This window comes from Manacus vitellinus, unplaced genomic scaffold (assembly GCF_001715985.3).
Source record: "Manacus vitellinus isolate BGI_N305 unplaced genomic scaffold, ASM171598v3 scaffold_0_pilon, whole genome shotgun sequence".
Lineage (NCBI taxonomy): Eukaryota > Metazoa > Chordata > Aves > Passeriformes > Pipridae > Manacus > Manacus vitellinus.
This window is the reverse complement of record NW_021938789.1, coordinates 52,627,449-52,639,224: the sequence shown is the minus strand read 5'-3', so window position 1 is coordinate 52,639,224 and position 11,776 is coordinate 52,627,449. Positions and strand designations below refer to the sequence as shown.

At 38.9% G+C, this 11,776-nt stretch overlaps 1 protein-coding gene across 1 annotated transcript in view; it reads right to left on the bottom strand.

Moving 5' to 3' along the window:
• Nucleotides 1-11,776, bottom strand: part of LRBA (LPS responsive beige-like anchor protein) — a 400,341-nt gene that overhangs the window by 340,429 nt on the left and 48,136 nt on the right. Inside the window, exons 5-15 of the mRNA XM_029960309.1 lie at nucleotides 11,401-11,522; nucleotides 11,174-11,300; nucleotides 9,831-9,950; nucleotides 9,368-9,514; nucleotides 8,340-8,537; nucleotides 7,530-7,663; nucleotides 6,154-6,262; nucleotides 5,894-6,046; nucleotides 5,110-5,278; nucleotides 1,109-1,188; nucleotides 684-685 (exon numbers count right to left, since the gene is read on the bottom strand). Coding sequence (XP_029816169.1) covers nucleotides 684-685; nucleotides 1,109-1,188; nucleotides 5,110-5,278; nucleotides 5,894-6,046; nucleotides 6,154-6,262; nucleotides 7,530-7,663; nucleotides 8,340-8,537; nucleotides 9,368-9,514; nucleotides 9,831-9,950; nucleotides 11,174-11,300; nucleotides 11,401-11,522 — 1,361 coding nt within the window. The remainder of the gene's footprint in view (nucleotides 1-683; nucleotides 686-1,108; nucleotides 1,189-5,109; nucleotides 5,279-5,893; nucleotides 6,047-6,153; nucleotides 6,263-7,529; nucleotides 7,664-8,339; nucleotides 8,538-9,367; nucleotides 9,515-9,830; nucleotides 9,951-11,173; nucleotides 11,301-11,400; nucleotides 11,523-11,776) is intronic.

Genomic DNA, 11,776 nt, shown 5'->3' with positions numbered 1-11,776 from the left:
TCAACTTTGAAGAAATCTAAATAAGTTATGGCATCTATGCTAGGAATATGCCTTGAGGTATATTTTGTGAAAATAAAATAAAAACCAACAGTTTTTGATAAAAAGGGCAAGGTAGGGAAAAGCAGCCTTCTTCATTTCTAGGGTTTTTATTTTTTAAAGCAAGTCTTTAATTTCCCAAAAAGATTTTGCACCATTGTGTACAAGTAGAAAATTTGCTGAGGAATCAACCACAACCTTTTCTGATGGACACACTTTTTACTGTTGTGCAGGCCTTGGCTGGGGTATGAGTTTCTTCACAGTAGCTGGTACAGGGATTTGTTTTGGTTTTGTGCTGGAAACAGTACTGATAACACTGGGATGTTTTTTTATTGCTGAGCAGGGCTTACACAGATCCAAGGCCTTTTCTGCTTTTCATACTGCCACAATGGTGAGGATGTTGGGGGTGCATGGAAGGCTGGGAGGAGACACAGCTGGGACAGGTGACCCAAACTGACCAAAGGGATATTCCAGACCATATGGCATCACAGTCAGTATATAGAGTTGAGGGAAACAGGAAGAAGTGGGGGGATGCTTGGAGTGATAGTGTTTGGCTTCCCAAGTAACCGCTACACGTGATGGGGTCCTGCTCTCCTGGAGATGGCTGAAACACGGAGATGCCTGCCCATGGGAAGGGGTGAATAAACTCCTCACTTTGGTGGTGTGCACAGCTTTTGCTTTCCTGTTAAACTGTCTTTATCTCAGCTCATGACTAGCTGTTGCTCTCCCTGATCCCACTGGTGGGGGAATGAGCGAGTGGCTGTGTGGTACATGGTTGCTGGCTGGGGTTAAACCACAACAAACCTTGTGAAACTCTACCCAAAACTGTGAAGAAATCAAATATTTATTTATCCAGTAGTAATCACTTCTAAATTATTGAGTTAAATCTCTCCCTCTCAACTTAAAAGGGAGAAAAACGCATCTTTAGCACTGCTGTCTGTGGCAAGAGGCACAAAAAAAAGAAGCACCTTACAGGGCTTTTCTTTTACCTACTATAACAAAATTCAACATGCTTAAAGAATTTCTTTATGAAAGGAAATAAGTATCTTATCATAATTTAAAGTTATCCTACCTTCATCACTAGCTGTTTAATAAACATCAACAAAAATGCTCGCAGGGATAAAATCTCTTTTTGAGTAGGTCGTGGACCATCTATAAAAGAAACATAGATATACGAAATACAAATTAACACTTGTTATTAGCACAGAATGCATTTTCACAGAAAGAAAAATAAAAGGCATTTTCTGGGTGAAGAAGGCACAATTCTAAGTAAAGTCATCTCCCCTCTATTTCAGACTACAAAACAGTAATGCGTTTTTATTACTTTTTATTAGCAGAATGTCCAAGCAGCGAGGTTCTAATAAGGTTTTTATTAAATACAGTTTTCTAAACCCCTCTAAATTCTTCTAATGATTTTACCACTTCCTTGCAATGCGATGAACCAACTTATGCAAGGAATAAGACTGATATGAAAACTTTACATCAGAATTTCCACATTTCAAATTTTTGCACTTTACAGTTCTTTTTAAAGTTCTGCTAAAGCTCAAAGGAAGAACTACATGCCATTATTACACACTGGCTATATAAACAAAAATCAGTCTTACAATGCTACGTGTAAAGATTACCTTGAAAGACATAACTTAATTTGTTAACTCAAAGTCAAAAGGACTGCCTTCTGCCACCGCTGTGTAGAGCAGACTTTCACTGAAACATTTTAAATACTCAAACACTCAGTAGTTCCCAGGAGAGACAAGGTTAAAAAAACAGGTGCAACCAAATGTCAAAGTCAAGTAAAAGTTTTCATACAGAAAGCAAATGAACTGTCACAAATACATTTCTGAGGATAGTTCTTACATGTGCTTTATAGGTTCGCAGTTCTTATGATCTTAATCATCAAGGAAAAGAAAATCACGAATGAAAGTGATCATCAGTCTTGTTATATAAAGTATAGGCCTACAGACATATTTGGTTTATGAATAGTTATTTTCAATATAAATTTAAAATAGTCAAATAGTCAAAATAAGCCATTAAACTGCATTACTAAGAGTATCCTACAAATACACTAGCCTCAATAAAGCACTTCAGAAACTAAGTAAATCCATGTCCTCACTAAAAAGAAAGGAGAAAACACACATGCTTTTGCTTCTTAAAGGATGCAAAATACTACAAAACAATCTTTACAACCATCTAACAGGAAGGGCTGGAGATTTTGAGAAGCTGGTGGCAGAAAGTTGGACACATCTAAGGACCACTCACTTCTAATATATCTAGCTCTCTTCCATCACCTCCTCTCTCTGAAATTCCAGAGCTTTTCATTACAGAAGACAGTAGAGACATAAATTATTCTCCCTTTGTCAAGGCTGTGTCTCCAACCCCACAAAACACAGAACAACAATTGCAATAAAAATTGTAAAGTCATACTTCCAAACAGCATGAATTCCCTTATCTGTGCCAGTTCCATCTGCACATGTTTATGTTATGCTGGTGCACGTTTTGCATCTCCCAGTTCCTTTTACAATACTGGATTTCTCAGTCAAGCAGCTATTCCTTTTGCTTGTTTCCTTAGGATCAGTATACTCGTTGTGTTTCATGACAAGTACTAAACACCTGTTCTAAATTTCTTTTTCTGCATGAGCTCACTGTCTGAATTAAGCATGCTCATTAAGCACTTTTCCAGCAATTCCCTACACCAGTCAGATAGATTTAGTATGCTTGTTTTCAGTTGTACTGCTACTATCAATAGATCATAGGAACACTTTAAAGACTGTCCAGTACTTGACCAAGCTCCATAAAGAGCCCACATTCCCAGGCATGGCTCTACACTTAGAATCATAGAATCAGCCAGGTTGGAAAGGACTTCTGAGATCATCAAGTCCAACCCTTGATCCACTATCACCATGGTTACTAGACCATGGCACTAAGTGCCACATCCAGTCTCATCTTAAAACACTTGTTACTGACTTCAAGTTGTACAGAGTCAAGAGACTCTCTAACATATAGAGCCACCCCTCCACCTCTCCTACCTTGCCTGTCCCTTCTGAAGAGCTTGTACCACCCATGATAGCACTCCAGTCATGTGAGTCATCCCACCATGTTTCCATGATGTCGACTACAGCACAGCTTTCCTGTTGCATGATGGCTTCCAGCTCCTCTTGTTTGTTACCCATACTGTGTGCATTGGTGTACATGCATTTCAGCTGGGCTGCTGATTTCACCCTTAACTCAGGCTTTCCACCCTTAGGCTCCTCTCTGGAGAGCCCAATTTCAATCCCTTCCCCCTTCAAGCCTAGTTTAAAGCCCTCCTGATCAGCCCCGACAACTTAAGGGCTAGAGCCCTTTTGCCCTTCCTAGACAGATGAAGCCCATTTGATTTGAAGAGACTAGGTACCATGGAATTTGCCCCATGGTCAAAAAACCCAAAATTCCGCTGGTGGCACCAATCCTTTAGCCACCTATTGATACAATGAGTTTTAATCATCCTGGTACTTCTTCCATTAATGTCATCACTGCCAGCCTGGACTACCAGCAGTGGATAATAATCTGAGGGCCGAATTAGCTCAGGGAGTCTCCTACTAACATCCCTCACCTGGGCCCCAGGAAGGCAGAAGACCCTCCCTGTGGGATGGGTCCAGTCTACATACAGGGCCCTCGGTTTCCCTCAGAAGGGACTCATTGACTACAACTACCCTTCTTTTTTTCTTTATAGCTGTGGTTGTAATCTGTCTGGTAGACAGGGTGCAACCAGGAGACCCTCCACACAGATCTTCCTCCTTACTGTCCTCTACCTGCTTCTCTGGGTCCAGGGCCTCATACCTGTTCTTTAAGGGTACCCGGGGAGGTCATGGGGGGTGGGAGAGGATTCTTTTACCTCTTTGATCAGGGACATGTTTCCACTCCCCCAATCTATTTGGTTTGCTCCATCTGCCTGATGACAGGAGGGGCAGGCCTTCACCGTCTCCTGCTGAACTTCTTTTGGGGGTGAAAGGGTGTGACTCCACCAGTCTATTTCCCTTTTGCTTTCCCTAATGCTTCTTAGCCTCTCTACCTCTTCCCTTGAGCTCTGCCACCAGGCACAGCAAATCATTCACCTGCTCACATCGTACACAGACCCCACTCACACTGTCCTCTGGTACTAACGCCAGGCTCAAACACTCTGTGCAGCCCAGAGACCTGAACACTCTTGGTGTCCTTCTTGGGGTGTTCTGTCTGTGTGAGCACACCCCCTGTGATAATAGCAGCACCAACGGCTTTTGCTTTTTTGGAACCCATTGCTGGCTTTAGTTGAGTCGTGGGGAGGGAAAAAAAATAAATAGCTCACCTGAGAGAGCTGGGAGGTGCCTTGCTAACTGCAGCCAAAAGGCGCCATGCCAAAAGGCGCCACGTCCCTGTTTGCCCATTCCTCTTCGCCACACTCCCAGCAGCTGTTTAAATCCCTTGTGGATGGGCTGGGTTCCACCCTCTAGTAAGCTGACTGGGGGAGGTACTGGGCATTCCCACTTGAACCTGAGTGTATATAATCTTGGGGTCTTGGGACTTCTGGGCCACTGGTCAGATCCAGAGGAGGACCAGCCTCAACCAGATTGCAATCATCACTCTCAACCAGACTGCGACCAGCACTCTCACCAACAGGTTTTCTTTTCCTTTTACTTTGGACTCAGGGGGACCACGTGGGGCTCAGCATGGGGCCAACGAACACCATTCTGTTCGTGCCCTAAGGTGCTGGGTTATACATCTGGGTTTTGTGGGTTAAAACCAATTGTTTGTCCGTATAATTGTATTTATTGTATTATTTTTAATAAATTGTAACTCTGACTTATAATCTCTTTTGAGTTGGGTTCATTTCTCCTGCCAGTTTACCTTTAAACCAGCACAATATGACTTCTGAAGAAATTTCCTTTAGATTGCAAAAAACAATCTTTCAAGGACAGAAGCACACTGTCTGAACTGTTACAGGGAACCCACCCCATTAAAGGGAAATTATTTCTGGAACATTCACAGTTCTGTACATCGTTTACAACACTTCTCAAAAATAAAGATCAGATTGTGAGAGTAAAAATTAATATACATACATACCTATGCCCTTGGGAGTTATACCACTGCGATCCTGAGGGTTCACTACCCAGTAGTAATACTTTAGGGTGTGCATGACCAAAAGAACTGTCCCAACCCGTCGGATTGCTCCATATATGTTAACAGTGGCAATGAACTCAGTAGACAGGTAAGTGTACAGGGTCAGCTGAGCCTACAACATACAATCAGGAGAACAGAAATCACTTTTGTTCCTAAATTACAGCATGTCAGACAAATAAATTCTTAAATTTCATCTATTAAAATGTCTTAGAGAAATAGATTTTCTCTGCACAGCTCAGTCACAAAGCCCTTAAAACCTCTGCAAATTGATGAAAAATTTCATTATATTTCTAAAACTGTAGAGTGCTGGTAAGAAGATTTCAAATAGAATCATTTGGTGAGTTTTGATCAAAGTTGTTCACACTCAGAGAACAGAGATTTACCAAAACAAAAACACTCACTGTCACTTTAAATGAAGACTTCAAAGCATAATTTGTTCTTTAAAAATTGCTGAGTTTTTGCAACTAGTCCACCCAAAATTCCCTCTCAGTTTGGGTCGGGGACTCCAAAAGTTACTTACAACTCTCTTCTGCAGAACCCTGCAGGTTTCCAAACTCCCTGAAAACCTTGGGAGTCTGCAAAACTTGACAGCTATTGTCTGAAAACAATTCCTGTATGATTTCTGCTGGGGAGTAAAGACCTGTAACTCTTGGAGTTCAGGCTTAGTTTCAACACTCCCAAATCAATACATCATAACTGTCTTATTTAGAAGAATGAGCAATTTTACCTGTGCTGGGATATGAATCCATATTGCAGGATTGAGGAGAACATGATCACACAGCTGCTTCAGCAAGGGCACTCCATTGTGTAAGTTGCTCAGGTATTTTGAAAAGGCAAGGCAAAGTTCTAGAACAGCTCGGGTAACATGGGCTTTGGAAGACTGTAAAAGAAGATCTGCTTAAGGAGAGTCCTGTAACAGTCTAGGAAAAGTATTTCTCTCAAAAAAATTCAACACTCATGTAAGACATCAAGAAATATTTGCTTTACCTTTTCTAGGCTATATCCTATCACAAGGAAGCCTTTACAGGAAAGCATCTGTTCTTGCATAGCAATAGAGTTCTTCAACAACTCCATGATGAATGCCAATAAAGTAGAACTGAAAAACATGGTTTAGTAAACAAAAATGTTCTAAACATTTACAACAAGACAGAAAATATTTCCAAATTAACACTTCCATCACACAGCCCAGAGATACATTCAATATTATATAAATGCTCAAATCAGAACTATTAAAACAAAAAGCAAGACTACATTTTGAAAACTGTAACTTCTTGCTTTTTATTAATATTTTTCTAACTTGAAATCCTGGACTCTAAAACAACTGTGCAATAGCAAAATTCTTCTGAAAATACATTCTTGCAGAAAGGCAACAGTTAACCTTGTACTTCTCTCTGCTTCGTATTCCACTTACAGACTTCTGCAAGATCAGTAACAAATGCCATTCTGCTTCCTATGGATTTCAGATGAGCAGATATTTTTCTAGACAAAGCTTTACTATTGATTCAAGCTAATTCAGCTCTGTGCTGCTGCCAGAAGGAATGTTCCTGTCCCGCCCCTCGTGTCACAGCACTAATGCCCATGGATCAAGGGCTCGGCCAGCTGAAAACCCCTCTATTGCTGGGCCAGTTTGCAACTAAAGCAAATCCCTGACTTATCACACAGATGCCCAAGCCTAAGCCAGCTCAGGAAACTTCCAGGCATGTCCAAACAGACTGAAGGAACATTGTGACCACTCCTTCTTTACAACAATAGGGATACAGCTCATCTTCAAACAGCCATGAAACTACAACTGCAACGAAACAAAGCAAACTACACCAGAATTCTAGAAAGCAATCCCTTTGTTACCATCACCATCTCTAACTTAGGAGCTCCACCAGCTTCTGTACTTGGATGTTCAGAAGTTGGATGTACTTGAAACAGAGCTCTAACCACAGGAAAAGCCTGGCAGTAACCCTAAGTAACAGTATCTTCCAGAAAGTCTGAAGGTTAAAAAGAAAATAAAATTCCAAGCAATGACTGAAAAAACTCATCCTTTCTGGAATTTCTCTTGAAGCCTTCCCTAGTGCATTTTCTCCATGACAAGAATAAGCTCAAGAGAATCATTCACAATTCTCCTACACAAAAAAATCGTGAAGTATAAAACGTGTACATTTTGGTTCCGTGTGAACTTTCAGAGAACATTTGCTGCAAACAAGCACATCACTTTGAGGTCCTGCCTGTGGCAAGGCCACCTTTTTGTTGTTAGACATAACTCAGTGTCACACAAGACAATGCTAACTACTATGCCATTTAATAAAGCAATAGGTAATTTCCTTTACTTACAAAGAAACAAAGAACAGGACACAATAAGCACATTCACTCACCAAACAGTTGTGTCAATGTGATCTGATGAATATTGCCTGTAGTCTAACTGTGCAAAGAGAGGGAAAAGCACCTGCACTCCTCCAATGGAGTGCAGGGCACTTTGGATAGAGTGCGTTAAGACTGCTTTCACATCCTGAGAAAGAAGAAACAAGAAATATTGAAACCTCCTTCAGGAACTGCTAAGAAGTTCGTTAAAAATAGTTTTTAATGTCTTCAATATAAGAGCTGTATTATTGCCAAATAAAAAGAAACAGCAGGAACAACAAACTGGCTGCCACAGCCACACTAAATGTCCAGTCTGCCTGACCTACTGTTCTAGATACAGTCTACAGTGGAGATCCTCAGATGAATACACAGGAGGTGGCTTGTAAATTCTAAAACAACTCTCTAGTAACAGAGAAACTCTAGAACAGAATACATGAAAAGGTTCTGACAATTTAATAGATGAAGGCATTCAAGGCATAAGGAAGAAAAGGATTTCATATCAACAGGGCAAAGGATGGGAGATAGGTAACATCTGTAGGGGAGGGAACATGTCAGAAATGAGGAAGAAGGATTACTTTTAAAGCTCACACAGCCTTTGTAATATTGACTTTTTTTTGGTTATAAGTTTACACAGAACAAACTTTCTTCTTAGGATTCTTATGCATCCACTTTAGTTCAAGAAACAGGAGGTAGCAGCAGGGCCAACCCAAAAAACCCCAACTTATAAGAAATTCCCAATCTTATCCAAATCCCTATAAAAACTTGATTTTAGGTTTTCAAAAAAATCATCAGTACACTCAAAATCTATGAAAATGTTGACATACCTGCAGCATGAGGGCATGTGGTGAATGAACAAAAATAGAAGGGTTATCCTTAGGGGATGACTCTAGACACAGCTGTGCATCTGTAGCCCTTGGATTGTACATAAAAGCAATAGCATTGGATAGTTTGCCATCATATAGCAACAATTTGTGATGTTCATCGAGGAAGAGATCACTTTCTGCCTTGAACTTGAATGTTCCCTGGATTGGGAAGCAGGGTTGAGTAAGGAAAAAAGAAAAAAAATTAGACTACATACATTGAAGATACAGTTCAGAACATAACTACTGCCAAAAAAATGACTAAAACACTGCTTCTTTAATCTAGAAGTATTTAATAAAGAAGAGGTCTCAACAAGAACATTGAGTCAAAGTCAATTTTACAGAATTAAAACTGCAGAATTTTCTGGACCCCTGAAGAGTGTCATTGCCAAAATGGTGGGTAATGTAAAAGAAACACATTAGCTTGGAAACAGCATGACTGTCAGCAATGTTCACTCAGAAGGAACTAATAATTGAGGAACAGATAGAATAAAACCATCTTTTTTAGCTTATGTTTGTACAGCTGCTAGGGAATAACAGCCTTCAATTAGTGCCCCTCAGGCTAAGACAAAACAAATAATAAATCACTGCAACAAAACTAATCCTCAGTACTAACTTCACATGTTAAAAACACCCAACTAGCACAAGCAACTCTAAAGCTACATTTCTAAAACAAATACATCATACTTCATCCAAAGTTTTCAACCTCAGTGAAAAAGCGAACCTGATCAGAGATACCAGGGGTGTTTTCCCTCTCCCAACCACCAACACTGAAATTTTGAGACGCAAACAGGAACATTGTTCTTTTTATTTTATAAGAAAATAAATAATTGAATCAACGCTTAGTTGTAGTCTGTGAGGCGATATACAGGCTTACAGAGGAAACATGGAAGAGTTTACACATGTTACAATGATGTTACAGTGCCACAACATTCTTAAAATTCACCATAGTCTTAGCACAATTAAACTCTTAATAGTCGATTCTAACATACCTTATACCCCAGACCAAGCTGATAAATAGCAAAGATCTGAGCAGCATTAAGAGCTTCACTAAAAAGGTAAACAGATGTCATTTGCCCACAAAACACTCGATTGGCATCTGCTGTTTCTGAAGAACCCAGGAAACATTTGTCAAATGTCTGAAAGTAAAACAGAACCCAGTAACAGGGTTAATCTATGCTACACAAACAAATTATACAAAAAAAATACACATTTTATCAGGGAATATTTTTTATATAAACAAGTATTTGAGGGTCTCAGCAGAAACAAATTTAAAGTTCTGAGATGTATAAAAGCACAATTTACTCCTCTACCAAAACGTTACTATTTTTATTTCAACATTTTTTAAAAATACATGAAACGAGGGAGGTTTAGTAAAAAAATGGAAAAGAATAATTATATAATCCATCAATATGATCAACTAACTATAGGTATTAATGCACAGGGATTACTTACATCACTGGTGTTGACAAACCACGTTATTTCTCCATAAGATGCCAGTTCCCCATTGACATAACATCGAAGTTCACTGTTCTTCCAGCGGTTGTAGATGTGCACTATAGTAACCATATACCACTAAACAATAAGAAAACAATTAACATAATTCTACAGATACCTAAAGAAGGTTTACCATTCAAGTGGGGCGTAGTAGAGCAAATTTACGAGAAATAAGTTAAGACTGACAAATGTATTTGAAGCAGAAAAGATTAATAAGTCACTGGTGAGTTTTCTTGCATTGCTACGTCAAGGGATATTATCCCATTTTTTCCACAAAAAGATGACACAGAAGCTTAAAAGATATTTATGGTATATAACTTAAAAATCTTTATGGCACTGCTGAACCAAACTTACACTGAAACCATTTGTAAATAAGTTCTAAGCTGGGTTACTCGTAGCATGATGGACTGCTAAAAATGTCATTCCAAAGAGCAAGGATGGCTCCAGACTAAAGCCTATCAAAGGCTGTGCATGTCAAATTATCACAAACAGGATCCATATTTACAGCAAAGGATTACTGATAAGAAATTCCTGAGGAGGTCTGTTCTCCCACAAAATGTTTACACCAGTTGCTCCAGAAACATTAGCAGAATATCTAATTGAAAAAGGAGATATTCAGCATTGCATAACACTACTTAATAGGCAAAACAGCCTTGAATATCAGCAATAAAATTAACTCACATTTTAATTCTTACATTTAAAAAGATACATAGAATACAGCAGCAAATGCAAGGAGACTACTTGTTGGACAACCTGGATGAACACAAAGCATAACATTCTTTCAAGACTGATCTGTTTTCTACCACATGTAAGACCATCAAACTCCTATTAACGGCCTTTGCTTGATTAAGAAAATTAAATGTGGGTTAGTAAATGTGCTCTCTTAAAATAACACTGCATTTGCCCACATGGAGTAAGTGATGATATAAAGGGGAGCCTTAGCAAAACCTTTTAGAAAAAAGAGAAGAGAATGTCTGGAGGTATGAGAAAACAAAGAAGGAAAAAAAAAAATCACAAGCATTTTCACTTTCAAGCTGTGTCTATGGACTAAGAATTCTGAGAGAACTCACACAAGTCTCAAAAATTCATAAAACGTCTAATAAGTTGTGCTTTTCTAGCTTTCTTATACATTGTATAATTAAAAAGCAATAAGATTTCAGAACACAGATTTGTTTTGCTCATTCCAATGTAACTTTTGTTGTACAGAAAGATGAGCCTAATCGATAGCTACAACACACACTCCCAGGCTACAATTTTAAATTCATTAAACCTATTTGAAAGATTTTATTATCGTTACTCACCTTTTGTGGCTTGAAATCAAATTTTACACAATGCTGGAAACCTTTTCCCTTTGATTTTATGGATGTTACAATCAGGCAGCCTCCAACAAAGTGAGCAGAATAACCAAGTCCTTTGTTTGTTCGAAAACTGACAAATTAGAACAAAATCAGCACATACACAGATGCAGAAATCATTGAACAATGAATAGAAAATGAACATCAGAAATGTGGTTTTACATAGTACTCACCAATATAAGTAAGGCTTATCCTTATCCACGTTAATATTATTTACAGGATCCATTCTTAGCCAAGTGTGGAAAGTAAATCCATTCTGGTATGGCCACTTGGCTATAGGAGGTAAGGCAATAGCCTAAAGGAAGCAAAAAGTTATTCATGGGAGAAAGATCAACATCACAACAGTAGAAGTATACAGGTCAAGACACACACTCTACAAATGTATACTGATACAAAGACACACACTGCAGACATGTACACTTTTCTCTATGCTTAAAGAAGATCTGGCCTAACTTGTGCTTTTTGTAATTGTTACGATATTTAATTCATCTAAATATTTAAAAACTGGTCTTTACGTCTCAAAGAAGATTATTAACAGTAAGTTCCATT